This window comes from Nanorana parkeri, unplaced genomic scaffold, assembly GCF_000935625.1.
Source record: "Nanorana parkeri isolate BGI_ZX_2015 unplaced genomic scaffold, ASM93562v1 scaffold762, whole genome shotgun sequence".
NCBI classification, from domain to species: domain Eukaryota; kingdom Metazoa; phylum Chordata; class Amphibia; order Anura; family Dicroglossidae; genus Nanorana; species Nanorana parkeri.
In genome coordinates, this window is record NW_017307030.1 from 636,170 (window position 1) to 648,860 (window position 12,691).

Here is a 12,691-nt window from a genome sequence, read left to right on the forward strand (position 1 = left end):
ATAGCTGCATATGGCAAGGTGACATCTGCTGTATAACACTTCTATGGTTCATTGCAAGTTTGTTGGCCTTTTTGCTGAAAGTTCACCTTGTCAGTCAGAAATAGAAAACATTACTGTGCTGTAGATCTTTTGATAAATCCCATTACAATGTGTAAGAGAGGTAACGACTCCTGTTAACAGCATTCGACAATTTGCCAGGAAACCCACATGGGACAAACTGATCACAGATTCACAATTTAACACAGAAAATGCAGCAATCAGCCCTCTTTCTTCCACAAAGGGAACTTCACAAGGCAAAAATCTACACTAGGTCAAACGAGAGAGGAGCATTGTGGTAGTTTTTTGGGAGAAATGCTTAAGATTCAGCTTACAAATCTGCTGTCATTACCCGCTGACTACTGTCAATGGAAGATGTGCCCCAAGCACGCGCCTTATTTAATAGCGGCAGAATAGTTTGTAGTTCTGTGTATAAATAGGTGATTCTCGTGTCTGGTGTTACATTATGTGTGGAAAAGAAAGCTATCAGGTTTCACAAAATTGCATTTGCAGGCTACAGAGTAAGGTTAGGGCTACATGAGTGATGAAAGTGCAGCTAAACTCATGCTACATCTAATTTTCAAAAGCACTGTGGGGGAAATGTATCAAAACTGGAGCAGGCAGAATCTGGAGCAGTTGCCCATGGCAACTAAACAGCATCTCTCTTTAGTTTGCTCAGGTAAGATTTGACAATGAGACCGAGAAACTGACTGGTTGATCTTTTTGCATCTCCAGCCTATTTGATTTACTTCCTGTCTACATACACTCTCTCCAGCATCAGCTGCGCTTTACTCTTTTGGACTGGCTTCTTGATGGAGACAACATGTGCTATGTGTTTTGGCAGTGCCGCTTGTAGTCTCTGCCAGAGGCACATGTAATAGCGTGACAATGTAGCAGAGAAAACAGGTGGCAGTTGTCACTCCATAACAGGAAATGCCTGAACAAAGATTTTCATGGCAGGACCACTTGGTATTATTTTAATGAAAGCTGCAGATTTAAAAAAGGTTATGTAATTGCAAAAGTCTTTTTTGAAGCTTATTTTAGATTTTAGTGATTGGGTTTACTTATAATTAAATATCTTTGATACTGAGGGATAAGCTGGCCTGTTGCCAGTAACTTAAAGTATCATTAAACCTTATATTTTTTTGCATACATTTATGCAAAAACAAAAAACATAAAAAAGAATAAAAAGTTACCAAAAAAGTTATTACTTACCTGTGTCTCCGCCGTCCGCTTCCGTCCGAAGATCTGAAATTTCTCGAGCAGCCGTATAGGAGCATGCACAGTAGAGATCTTCAGCCTGAGAAGAATAGAGACACAGGGTAAGTCAATGCAGGCAGCCTGGCAGCATGCACCCGCACAGACTCCGTGGGACACAGAAGACGCAGCAGTCAGCACTGGATCAGAAGCCATCACAAGCACTGGAGGGACTCCTGAAAACTACTGGAAAGAAGAAGATGATCGGATCAAGGGGCATCATTTAAGGTAAGCCCTTAAAGCAGCATGAGAGGGGGTGGGGGGGGGCATTTTTAACTTTAATGTCACTTTAATACCTGAAATATTAACAAAAATGTATCTTATTTGTGTATCACTCGGCTGTAGATCCTCAAATCATCTCTGAATTGGTGCTGACACTGTCCTTACTTCTGGAGGGTGGCTACTTCTGTTCCCCATGGTCCCTTTGTGAGTTGTAAAGTAGCCACCACTCCAAGCTCGCTCCCATGATGGACTACAATTTCACTTCAAGTTTATTCATATGTATTTGTTTTTTTTAAAGATGATTACATTTAAATATATTTTTTAAGCCAAATATCTGTTTCCATTTGAAAAGATCATATATTACCTTTAGCCTTTCCCTTTAGAAAGAGAAAGTGCTAGTTTCTTGACTGTCATGCTGATGCAATGACTTCAGTACTTTAAATCAGTGGCCCAGAACAAGTACAAAAGTTAGATAAGGGATTCTGACTCTCATTTGCCATCATAGACTCAGAAGTATAGAAGCCAGACACAGCCATGACAGGCATACTTTAAGAAATACTTTCATGAATACAATACATTGCAATAAATGATTGTGCATAGCACAGTCCATTAAATATTACAAATTGGCTAGTCCCCAGCCGCAATATACTGCTTTCTGTTCGCCTCTTCCTTGATGTTCCAGTCAGGGAGAACTCACTGATCAGGACTCTATGTCCCCTTATGCATTGCACTAACATGCATGTGTGTCCATTCATTCAAAAATTGAACATAATGAAGACACTGCCTGGGTAGTTGCTGTCAATCATTTCACCATGGAGGAGGAGCAGAGTTTTTAGTCTGTTTTCCTGCCCAGCTGCCTGTGCATGTTGGCACAGGCAACATCTTTATGGTTGGCTGTAGTCCGAGCACAGGAGCACATACAAACTGGTGGGTAATGCTATGGCAAGGAAACACCTGATAACAAGAAAGGGGGGATAGCAATAATGGGACCAAACAGAGAAAAAGGAAAGGAATGCTTTAGAAGAAAAAAAAGGCAGCCACTAATCTAAGTCAGGACCTTGCCTTTTTGGGGCCAAGTCACTGATAGACATCAAGATGTTACAACAGCATGGAACTGTGTCCTGCCACTCTACCTCTTAAAAGCAGTCTAAGATATCTTATAGTACACAGGGGTCCTACTCTCAGCAATTGTTAAGACCCTGCTCACAGCACTCATCACTGAATAGTCAATCTAATCTGTACTGAAGCAGAAGAAGTGAAAGTTGAAGCTTGCAGTAGGAAAATGGAAGCAACTATGAGCTGTCCAAATCTGTGCACAGGCAGAAACGCAAGCTGCCCTGACAGGGGTGCAGGCTGCCTAGGTATAAGAGTGGGCAGAAGCAGAAGCTGTCTGAGCATGAGTGCAGAGGAAGAAGATGCTCAAGTATGAGCATAGGCAGAAGTATAAGCAGCTCAGGCAAAAGCCCAGCTGTAAGTTCTTTAGAAGTAAAGAAATTAAGCAATGACCATAGCCAAGCTCTTAACCTTGAAACAAGCTGCTGAAGAAGAAGTTCATCAGCCTATCTTAGCAACCTATAATGACCTTGTAAATTGTCCTGAGCCAGAGCAATGTCAACCCAATTGCACAAGACACTTCATATCCTGTACACCAACCCACAGCACATTCACCAGCAGGAGAAGCTGCAGCACGCTACCACACAGGTCATCCTGGAACATAACACACTTCTTTACCTCACCAGTTACTAAATGTTGTCTCCATTAGAAAGATGTGAGTTACACCCATTGCCAACGGCAACAGCAAAAAAAGGTGAAAGGTCCCAGACACTTACTGCCTCATAACAAATCACATCCTCTTAGGAATGTGATGCATTTAAGAGAAATCACTTTGATTAATGCACAGACTTTCTAAGGAACCATACTTTTTGTTTCAGATGTTGCACATCCACAGACTACTTAAACCAAGATCCCTTAAAATGCAACATCCACAGAAGAACCTGCACCCAAACCAGATCATGGCAGGGAGATTCATATCTAGTCATTCCAATAAAAATAATATTTACACATAGTAATCACCATCACAAAGGACTGTCTGAGAAAACCAGTCAGGATGTATGTTGTTTTGAATGACCAAAGCAATCATTCATTCACCACTTTAGAGTTCTTCAACATGTTTAAAGTGCAACTGAAGCCAAAACATTTTTGTTAAGCTTTTGTTTTTAGTTTTGGATAGAGTGGAGAAGGATTGTAGGGGTTGCGGCTGTTGGACAGGGAGTCAAGGGTAATCTCCCCAATGGGACAGCGGTTATAACTTTCCCTTACTCTATCCAAAACTAAATAAAAAGGTTTTAGCTACAATTCTACTTTAATGTAAAGGGAAAAGTATAGTCCCACATGCTGCACACATGTTCTAGCATAGTAGAAACTATAAGAAGAACTTCCCTTGCTAAATAATTCATTATTTAAGACATAAAAGGAACTGAGGAAAGTATCTTCATATACTCAACGAACACAACCAAATACCTAATGATAGAGAGGAGATCTCTTCACAAAAAGACACATGTCATGTTTTCTTCTGCTAAAGACATCTGAAGAAGCATGAAATAAATGAACAGTTCAATGGCTGTAATGAAGTGGTGCCTATGCCCAAAGGACCAACCTAAGTTGGCTCATTCAGTAAGAAGCAGAATTCAAACAGTGTGCAAAAACGATAAAAACTATTGCTAAGGGAATTCAAGGCATGACTTAAATCTCTCAAACTTATGCTATAGAAATACAAAAGGGATGACAGCTCTTACAACTAGGTTTCCTATAAATGATCAAGCTCAGAGAATCATCTTAAAGCAGCATTAGTGAAACAACATCTCAAACTACTACTGACAATAGAAAGACTGAACCATCAACAAGTGAACAGGACTCTACTAATACTGAGATTCTGGAAAACAAATACTGATGTTTATCAGTACATGGACTGTGTGACTAGTGATTTCAAATTGCTATCTACTTTAGTAGATGCTACATAGTTGCTCACAATGGACCAGCTGCAACTTCAGATTAGTCCTGTCATTGATCAAACTACACCTGACAACTGGAAAATAGTAATGTCCTTCCAGCTAGAGAATCCAAACTAGAGCTCCAAAGACTCTGATTTTACATTCTTAATTAGTCTAGACCTAAGCTGCAACATAGTTACAGGTTTTTGCATTGAGACCCAAGTTGACATGGGTGACAGTTCATGCATCACACCCGAAATCTTCCTAAGAAATCCATCAAAGTCTACTACTCATTGTCATTGTGCAAGAATGTACTTTTCTTCACAGACTGGAAACAGAGTTTCCCAAAGATGGATGTGTAAAGAGTTTCTTTCAAACAACTAGAGAGTATATCCTACTTCCACATCTAAAAGACCTTGCAAGCCTTGCCACCCTTGGAGAAATGACTTGATGTCTTCAATGATTGCTATAGCTTTCATGTCTGCATTGCTGAAGAATTCATCTTAACACTTCATCAGAGCTTTTATGGACTTATTATGAACTTATGTCATGTTTGTTGCAGTGCATTACCTTAATAATATAGTGGTATTTACCAATACCAAACAGGAAATGTGTCACAGCAGCCTGTCTTTTGTTGTGTTTATTGTATTTAATATGTTCCTTTCTTTCTCCTTGCCTCTTACCCTGCTGTTTCGTTTTCCAAGCAGAGCCAAGGAAAGTCATTGTCTTCTTAATCTTCAAAATACTACAAAAGCATCCTTTGTACTAGTATTGTGTTGAATTCAACGTGCACGTGTATTGTGTTGTGTCTTATTAAAGACTTAAGTAGCCTGTGGATTTTGTGGAAGTCAACAAGTGGCCATACTGTTTGCACAGACTGGGTATAGGATTTGTTACATTGCATATATTGGCATTTGTAACAGAACAGTGGCACCTGTGTTTCTGGGCCCCATGGTGTGCTATAGTTACAAATATTGTATCTTAGAGCTCAAGTGTTAAAAATAATGTATTAGGTAGTGCTTTAACAGGACACATATAGGAAAATATGTGCACAACAAAGCTGAATGAGAGGCAACACATTCAGTGTTTTTGAGAACATTTGGCATTATGCCAAATTACTAAACTCTAACAAAGTCTAAGTTAGTAGAAGCCAGGTAGTTTTATCATATTTATACAGAATAATATAGTTACCTAGTATTTGAGGTTTAATAAAGACATAGGTCCACCAAGTTCAACCCATATCGTGTATATATGTGATTCTGCATGTGTGTGTGTATGAGTCCCTGTGATCTTGTTTTTAAGGGTACCTGTATCCTTGTATGTCACGGTCTCTGAGGAAATTGTCCAAATGCTTTTTGAATGATTCAACACTCTCAGCTGCTTGTGGCAGCGAGTTCCAGACACCAACCGCTCTAACTGATAATAAGCCCCTATGCCCTTTGTGATTAAATCTTTTCTCCACCAATTTTAACAATATAATTGTTGCCCTAAAATAAGTATCTGAATGTTTACTCTTGATGTCAGTGTTTTAGTAATGGACTTCCATGGTAAATACTGATATGTTCAAATGCTCAGCTTCATCTAATATAATCAGTGGGGTAGAGGTGCAAACATTAAAACTTGCACCGGCATGCAGTTTGGGAAGGTCAAAGATAAAAAGTTAGTCCAATCAGATCAACTTGCTCATCACTACACCTGGAATAGTGATGTGAGAAGGGGGTCATAACAGTTTTAGCAACAAGCAGACAACAAGCAAGCTTCAAATGTACAAGGAGCCTATACTCCATTCCCTTTGCACTCCTCCTAAGGTAAAAGGTAAGTATGGAACTGCTATTATTAGCAATTTAGGTTGTAGACCGTGGATGGTGAGCCAAATTTAAATCCTCCCTTTTCAATACCCTGCATTTTTTATTTGCAAACTGTTTTTTTCGCCTAAACTTCCCAAGAGATCTCTGGGACAGTTTTATATATGAAAAAATGTATAGAAAAAATGCAAAACAAGTCTTTGGTTAATCCAGAAAATAAGAACACAACTGGCATATATTTCTATCAGGAATAAACAACATATCTTTAAAAATGAAGCACCTTGACTCAACACACCTTATCAGCCTAGCAAAGCCTGTCCCCTCATGCCCATTCTCCCCTTCATTAAATTAAGACAGGTCTTCAAACTATTTCCATCTGGACTAGTTCTGACAAGGCCAAGATAAGGATACAATGCTTCCTTTATTTTTTAAGAAGCTGTCTAAAATGAGAGCACTTCTTTATTTCTTTATTTATTTTATCAACTTCTGGCTTATAGATTAAATGAATTACACCCCCAGCTGCTGTTAGCCTGGCGAGAGAAAAGATTATTTGTAATATCACGCAACTGAAAGACATATCTGTAGCAAAGCAGACAGGAAATCACATTAAGTTAGGGTGAAATATCTGCAATCCAGAGAGAACACAAGAGTGAAAAGATTGAGAAAGAAGATCTTTCTCTTGAATGAAGTAAATGAGGTAAAAAACAAGCATTTTCTAAACTATATATTTTTAAGTTATTTATTAGAGTTATTGAACATACTGTACCATCCTAGTTTTAAAATGATTCTAACCTCTGCTGTGAAAACACAGGCGGTCTCTCGAATTGCACAGCTGCCATTAAGAAAATGCCTTGTATTTTTATCAATGACTACAAGGTGTTTTCTAAATGGATATCACTGCCCCTCATCTAATCAGAGAATGTGTTCCAATAATTGATAGAAATACTAGGCATTCTCTAAATGGCTGTTGTGCTGAACAAGTGACCTCCTGTGTTTTCAAAGCAGAGGGGAGGCTGCTCAGCATGCTGCAGTACCAGGGCTCCAGCTACTACAGTGCTTTACAGGATCCCCAGGGGCTGCTTGGGTATGACATATGAATATTTACATTAGGCCAATCTAAACGAATGTACGTAGGCATAATAAGTAATACCTGGAGTTCAGCTTGAACTTATCAATTATTTAAATACTGCAGCATCTGACAATTACAGTATTAAACAGATGAACACTGCCACACTCAGGCTGCAGATAAATCCACATTCTGTAGGCTGAAGGCTTATTTTGGCAGCGGAACCACTCTGATTAGTTCATAATCAATGTTGGTGACAGCTATGATTGAGAGCTGGTGGCTCTCAAAGAGAGGACATTTAATAACATATCCTCAGCATGGGCAGTGGCGTAACAATTGCCATAGCGACCCAGGCGGCCGCTATGGGGCCCGGGGCACAGGGAGGTCCGGCCAGATGCTGTGCGGGACGCCTGGGTCGCTATGGCATCTTATGCTGGTGGCTTTCACTGGCGCCTGTGAGAAGAATGCGCTGCTGTTCAGATCACTGACAGTGATCTGTGCAGCAGCGCGTTCTTCTCACAGCCACTGCGGAGTTAATGAGAGCCAGCAGCGGAGGTGGAGCAGGCTGGACCCGGCAGCAGATGAGGAGGCGGGGCCTGGTGACGCAGGAGGAGACGGGGCCCGGTGACGCAGGAGGAGACGGGGCCCATCAGCGATCGTGCAGGAAGAGGAGGCAGACAGGTAAGAAGTGTGAACAGCACACTTGAGGGTGACCCTGCAGAGCCTACCACAGAGGGTCTATGGTGGGCTCTGCAGGCTCACTCTCAGGTGGGCTGCGTGGGATCTCAAGTGGGCTCTGCACAGGGCCCCATACAAAATTTTGCCATGGGTCCCTGTGATTTCTAGTTACGCCCCTGAGCATGGGGTATCCACAGCATGACAAACAAAGGAAGGTAATAGCATTGCATTGTTGCTTTATTAAAACAGGGGCATGATAGCAGCAAGTATAAAGGTGGCATTCATCATTTCTTGTACCTCCTCTCAGGAGTCGCTATAAAGATGCAGAGGTTGGGTTGGACTTTGTAAAAAATAAAGGTGATCAAGTGCATTAGAGAGTGAGGATCTGGATACCAGGGAAGGATGGTTAAACAACCTTACTTCAGAGTGTTTTGTGGTGTGTCTTAAACATAACTTTTATTTGATTTTGTTTTATTTTTATGAAATATCACTAATCTGATTTTAAAATATTAACCCGGCTGAAACATAATAAATAAAGTAACATGCATGGATATGACTGCTAAAAGTGAGTGAATCGATTCAAGAGTACTAAGTATTACTGGACATCTTCATATGTAAAACAGCGCACACTGCACAGGACCACAGACCTTACTCAATGGGCAGTAATGCAAGGATAACAGTGGAAGTTATTTTACCGCTATTCTTGTGGCACAATGACATGGCATGGACAATATTCAAAGGAACCAATCAGAAACATCTATAATTTAGTTTGATCAATCTATGCAAATCTGATCTGTAACTAGTGATGATGTGTTATACCGAAAAATAGGGTTGCATATTAAATGACCCTTGCATAAACTTAAATTCAACTATTTACTAAGTCCAGGTGTTCTGTAATAAATTAAGCTGCCACAATATTGTATATATTTTGATGACCAAATATTGCTGGAATTTGAGATGAAAAATAGATTTTTCTACTGTGTTGTTAAAAAAATGTACTATATGTTTGGTCACTTAGAGACCAGCTGACCAAATGAGAATTCCCTCTGCTTTTGAAGTCTTCCAAAGTGCTTTAAATGTAGTTGTATCTGTAATGAGTATGTTCTATGAGCATGATATTTCCTCTGCTTGTATCAGTTCACCTACCAATTCAGTTATCAATCTTTCTGTCTGTATCTTCTCTATTTTGTAATATATCATCTATTCTTCTCCAGCCACCCTCTGTCCTCTTGTCCTCCATACTTCACTAACTCTCTCTCTCTCTCTCTCTCTCCTCTCTCTTCCACATTCCTGACCTTCATTCTCTCCTCCTTGTCTCCATTAATGGTCCCCTGGGACCATCCTCAGACTTTCATGTATCTTGAATGGGACCTAATGGGTTTTTAGCACCTGTCTTTAAATTACAAGCTTTTACCAATTGGAAAGGTGAAGAAGTAAACCTCCATTAAACGGGACAGAGCGCAAGAGACCAAGCAATCCCCGAACACCACTTTTGTGTTTTCACATTTAAACGCTCAACACTTTTAAGATGTTAAGCCCTAGAGCAATGCTGCCTGCATCTGCCTAAAAGCATAGATACAGTGCATTACACAATCCTTTGTGCTGCCTTTGTGTGTTTATGCAATGCATACTATGTGTCTGGAATCTATTTCAAGGGCTATATTTTATGATGTAGAAATATTTGAAAGACTTACAGTACTTACACAAATTTTCTGTGCAGTATGCCAATTAATCAAGCCCATTGGTCTCTAAGCGCAGGCTGATTCATCCCAAATCCTGGTATATACCATACATTTATACGACAATTTCTTAAAGTGTGAAAAGTACAGTAAATGGCTATACTATGAATGGTACAGAGGACTTTAAAAGGAGCATTCATAAAAGCCATACAAGATATGCCTGTACTCTAGTGACAGCACAGTAGTGACCTAGAATGTCCATGGCCGGAGCATCATACCATGGACTCTAGTGACCATTTTGGATAGAGCTGTGTCTTGATCTAATGCAATATCTGGCACAGGATAAGTCTATATAAAATGGGGATACAATTTGAGTAAAAAGACTGTACAGGGATTCAAGTAGGAGTACTGTACTTGTTCACACCTTAATTCAATTCATACCAGAATAGCTTTAGTTCATGCTAATATAGATAGCTCTATGTTATTTTGTCATTTTAGTCCAGTTGTCATACAAAACAAACATCTATGATTTTGTAAAGATATCAGACAGTCTATGGGCACAGCTATTGGTAAAAGGTAACCTAGGAACATCGGCATCAGAGGAAAAAGTAATAATGCAGACTAAAGATTTTCAGCTGATTACCCATTACCTTTTATTTTAAATGCAGTCACAAGTCAAGACTGTGATAGTTTATTATATTCTGGTCTAAAAATGCACTGAATAAAAATATAATGCAATCAAATCATATTTTGGTAAGATATACGGCCTGGCCATTTGCCAACATGAATCCCTGAATAACCACAGCTTCTCAGCCTGTCAGTATGTTTACCTTATTGATTTTATGTTGCACTAAGGAGTTCAAAAGCGGTTTTCTGTGCTGGGTTAGAAAAGTTATTTGATAAGATGTGTAGTTCTCTATATAACTCTGATCTATTTGTTGAAAGCTTGCAGCTGGAAGGATCAGAGGTTCTCTTGGGACCTGAGGTCACCTGTGGACCACTTGATATGACCTTCCCTACTCCCGTGGCCTTAACCATCCCACACTGCGCTGATGTCAGCTGTGACTGGAATGTCCGACTGAAGAGAAGAAACCAACAGGGAAAATTGGAGGCAAGTGCCCTTTAAGCACATATCACAATCAACTCACAACGCTTTACACAAGTATAATCATCTTAATTTTAAGCCACATTAACTATCAGTTTTAAATATCACTGGACTCAACTGCAAATAACTGTCACGTATAAACTATCCAAGAATATGTATTCAGTTACACAAGAAAACATCTATCCCATACTATGGATTGTATAAATCAAATAAAACACACAGCGGATAACAACTGAGCAGAATATCTTCTCTTTTTTTAAGAATTGATGCTATTGTGTCAGCTAATGGGGATGATTCAAATCAACAAGAACTCTGAAGATACTTTCATTTTCATGTAGCTTTCATAAAAAAGAAGACCATTTTCTCTTTTAAATAGATAAAGTAGTTTGTAACAGTTCTAGGGAAATGGGTGATGCTGCTGATCCAAGAGGTAGATGTTTGAACTATGTCCTTATGATTTTATATTGTCATGAAACCATAAAGCTGAAAACGAATACACATGCCAGCATACAGTATATTGGGAAACAATAAAGTCATAACTTTTACACTGCTGTTCATCTTACGAAGGTGCATGATGGGGAGTTACCTAATGTAATATAGTTGTAACTCATTGGTCTTTTGTATCATTTGTGATTTGTTTTTACAAGGTCAGATTTATGTGTTGTTTACAAGGCATGTTGAACTTGAATGTGACAAACTGCTACATTGCAAAGGATAGCTACGTAAGAGAGGCTGCATTCATTTTATTGCATGGCCCATTTGTCTAACTAAAAAAAAAAAATTAAACCAACGTATATTAAACATTCTAGAATCTTTTTGGGGGATTAGCAGGCCAATTATTAAATATATATTAAAGGCAATGTTTACATCTTTATTCATTTATATATACTGAATATAACAGCTGTAAACATTTAGTAGGCATTATAATTCTAATAAGCTAGAGGGGATTGTGTTTTAATTACCATTCAATTTGAATTGGAACTCCAGGCAGACTATTATTATTATTATTAATAATATTATTATTATTTTAAAGATTAGGACCTGGTGTATGTTAAGTTTTATTGCTATATATGACCCCAGTGGAATGATGTCTTCTTTTGCAGTCTCATGGAGCAGAAGTTAGCAAAATCTCTGCATACATCAGACAGCAATAAAAACAAATTTTAGTACTGTAGGGAAGCATTGGCATCCCAATAAGGGTTTATATTGCTGCTCTGGTACCCATGCAAAAAGGGAAAATCTGACAGCTATAACACCTGTCATAGGGCATTGTGGAACCAATAACCCACCAGTTTAACATGTGATTGGTCTGTAGAATATGTAAATATTACTCTAACTGGTTTTGTATATTTACCCAATAGTTAATGTATGTGAGTAAGGGGAGTAGTGGGCTGTTGTGTGTTAGCTTCTGTTTTAACAGAATTGTTTGATTGAGTAGGATAGGACCAATAGCCATGGCATAGCAAACCATTTATAAAACTAGCTTTTGTAGGAAGAATAGACTATTTCCTCTGATCAACCTCTTTCTTGAAATTTTCCTTTTCTTTCAGGAAGTGATGTGTACAGATGATGAAACCACTTCATTTTATTGCCTTTTGGATCCCTTTGCTTGCCATATATTAATGGACAGTTTTGGCACTTATGCTTTGGTTGGGGAACCACTCACAGACTGTGCAGTGAAGGAGCTTAAAGTGGCAGTGTTTGGATGTATGTCCTGCAACTCCTTAGACTACAACCTGAGAGTTTACTGTATGGACAATACTCCATGTGCATTTCAGGTAAGACTTTGCATGTGCCAACCATTGTGAAGCACCCTAAATTGTGCATGTGCTGACCTAGCATTAGGGTATTTC

The 12,691-nt window shown here is 39.1% G+C and overlaps 1 protein-coding gene across 1 annotated transcript in view; it reads left to right on the top strand.

The window, feature by feature from the left end:
* UNC5D (unc-5 netrin receptor D) overlaps window positions 1–12,691 on the top strand; it is a 490,550-nt gene that overhangs the window by 404,875 nt on the left and 72,984 nt on the right. The window contains exons 12-13 of the mRNA XM_018564580.1: window positions 10,679–10,844; window positions 12,389–12,616. Coding sequence (XP_018420082.1) covers window positions 10,679–10,844; window positions 12,389–12,616 — 394 coding nt within the window. The remainder of the gene's footprint in view (window positions 1–10,678; window positions 10,845–12,388; window positions 12,617–12,691) is intronic.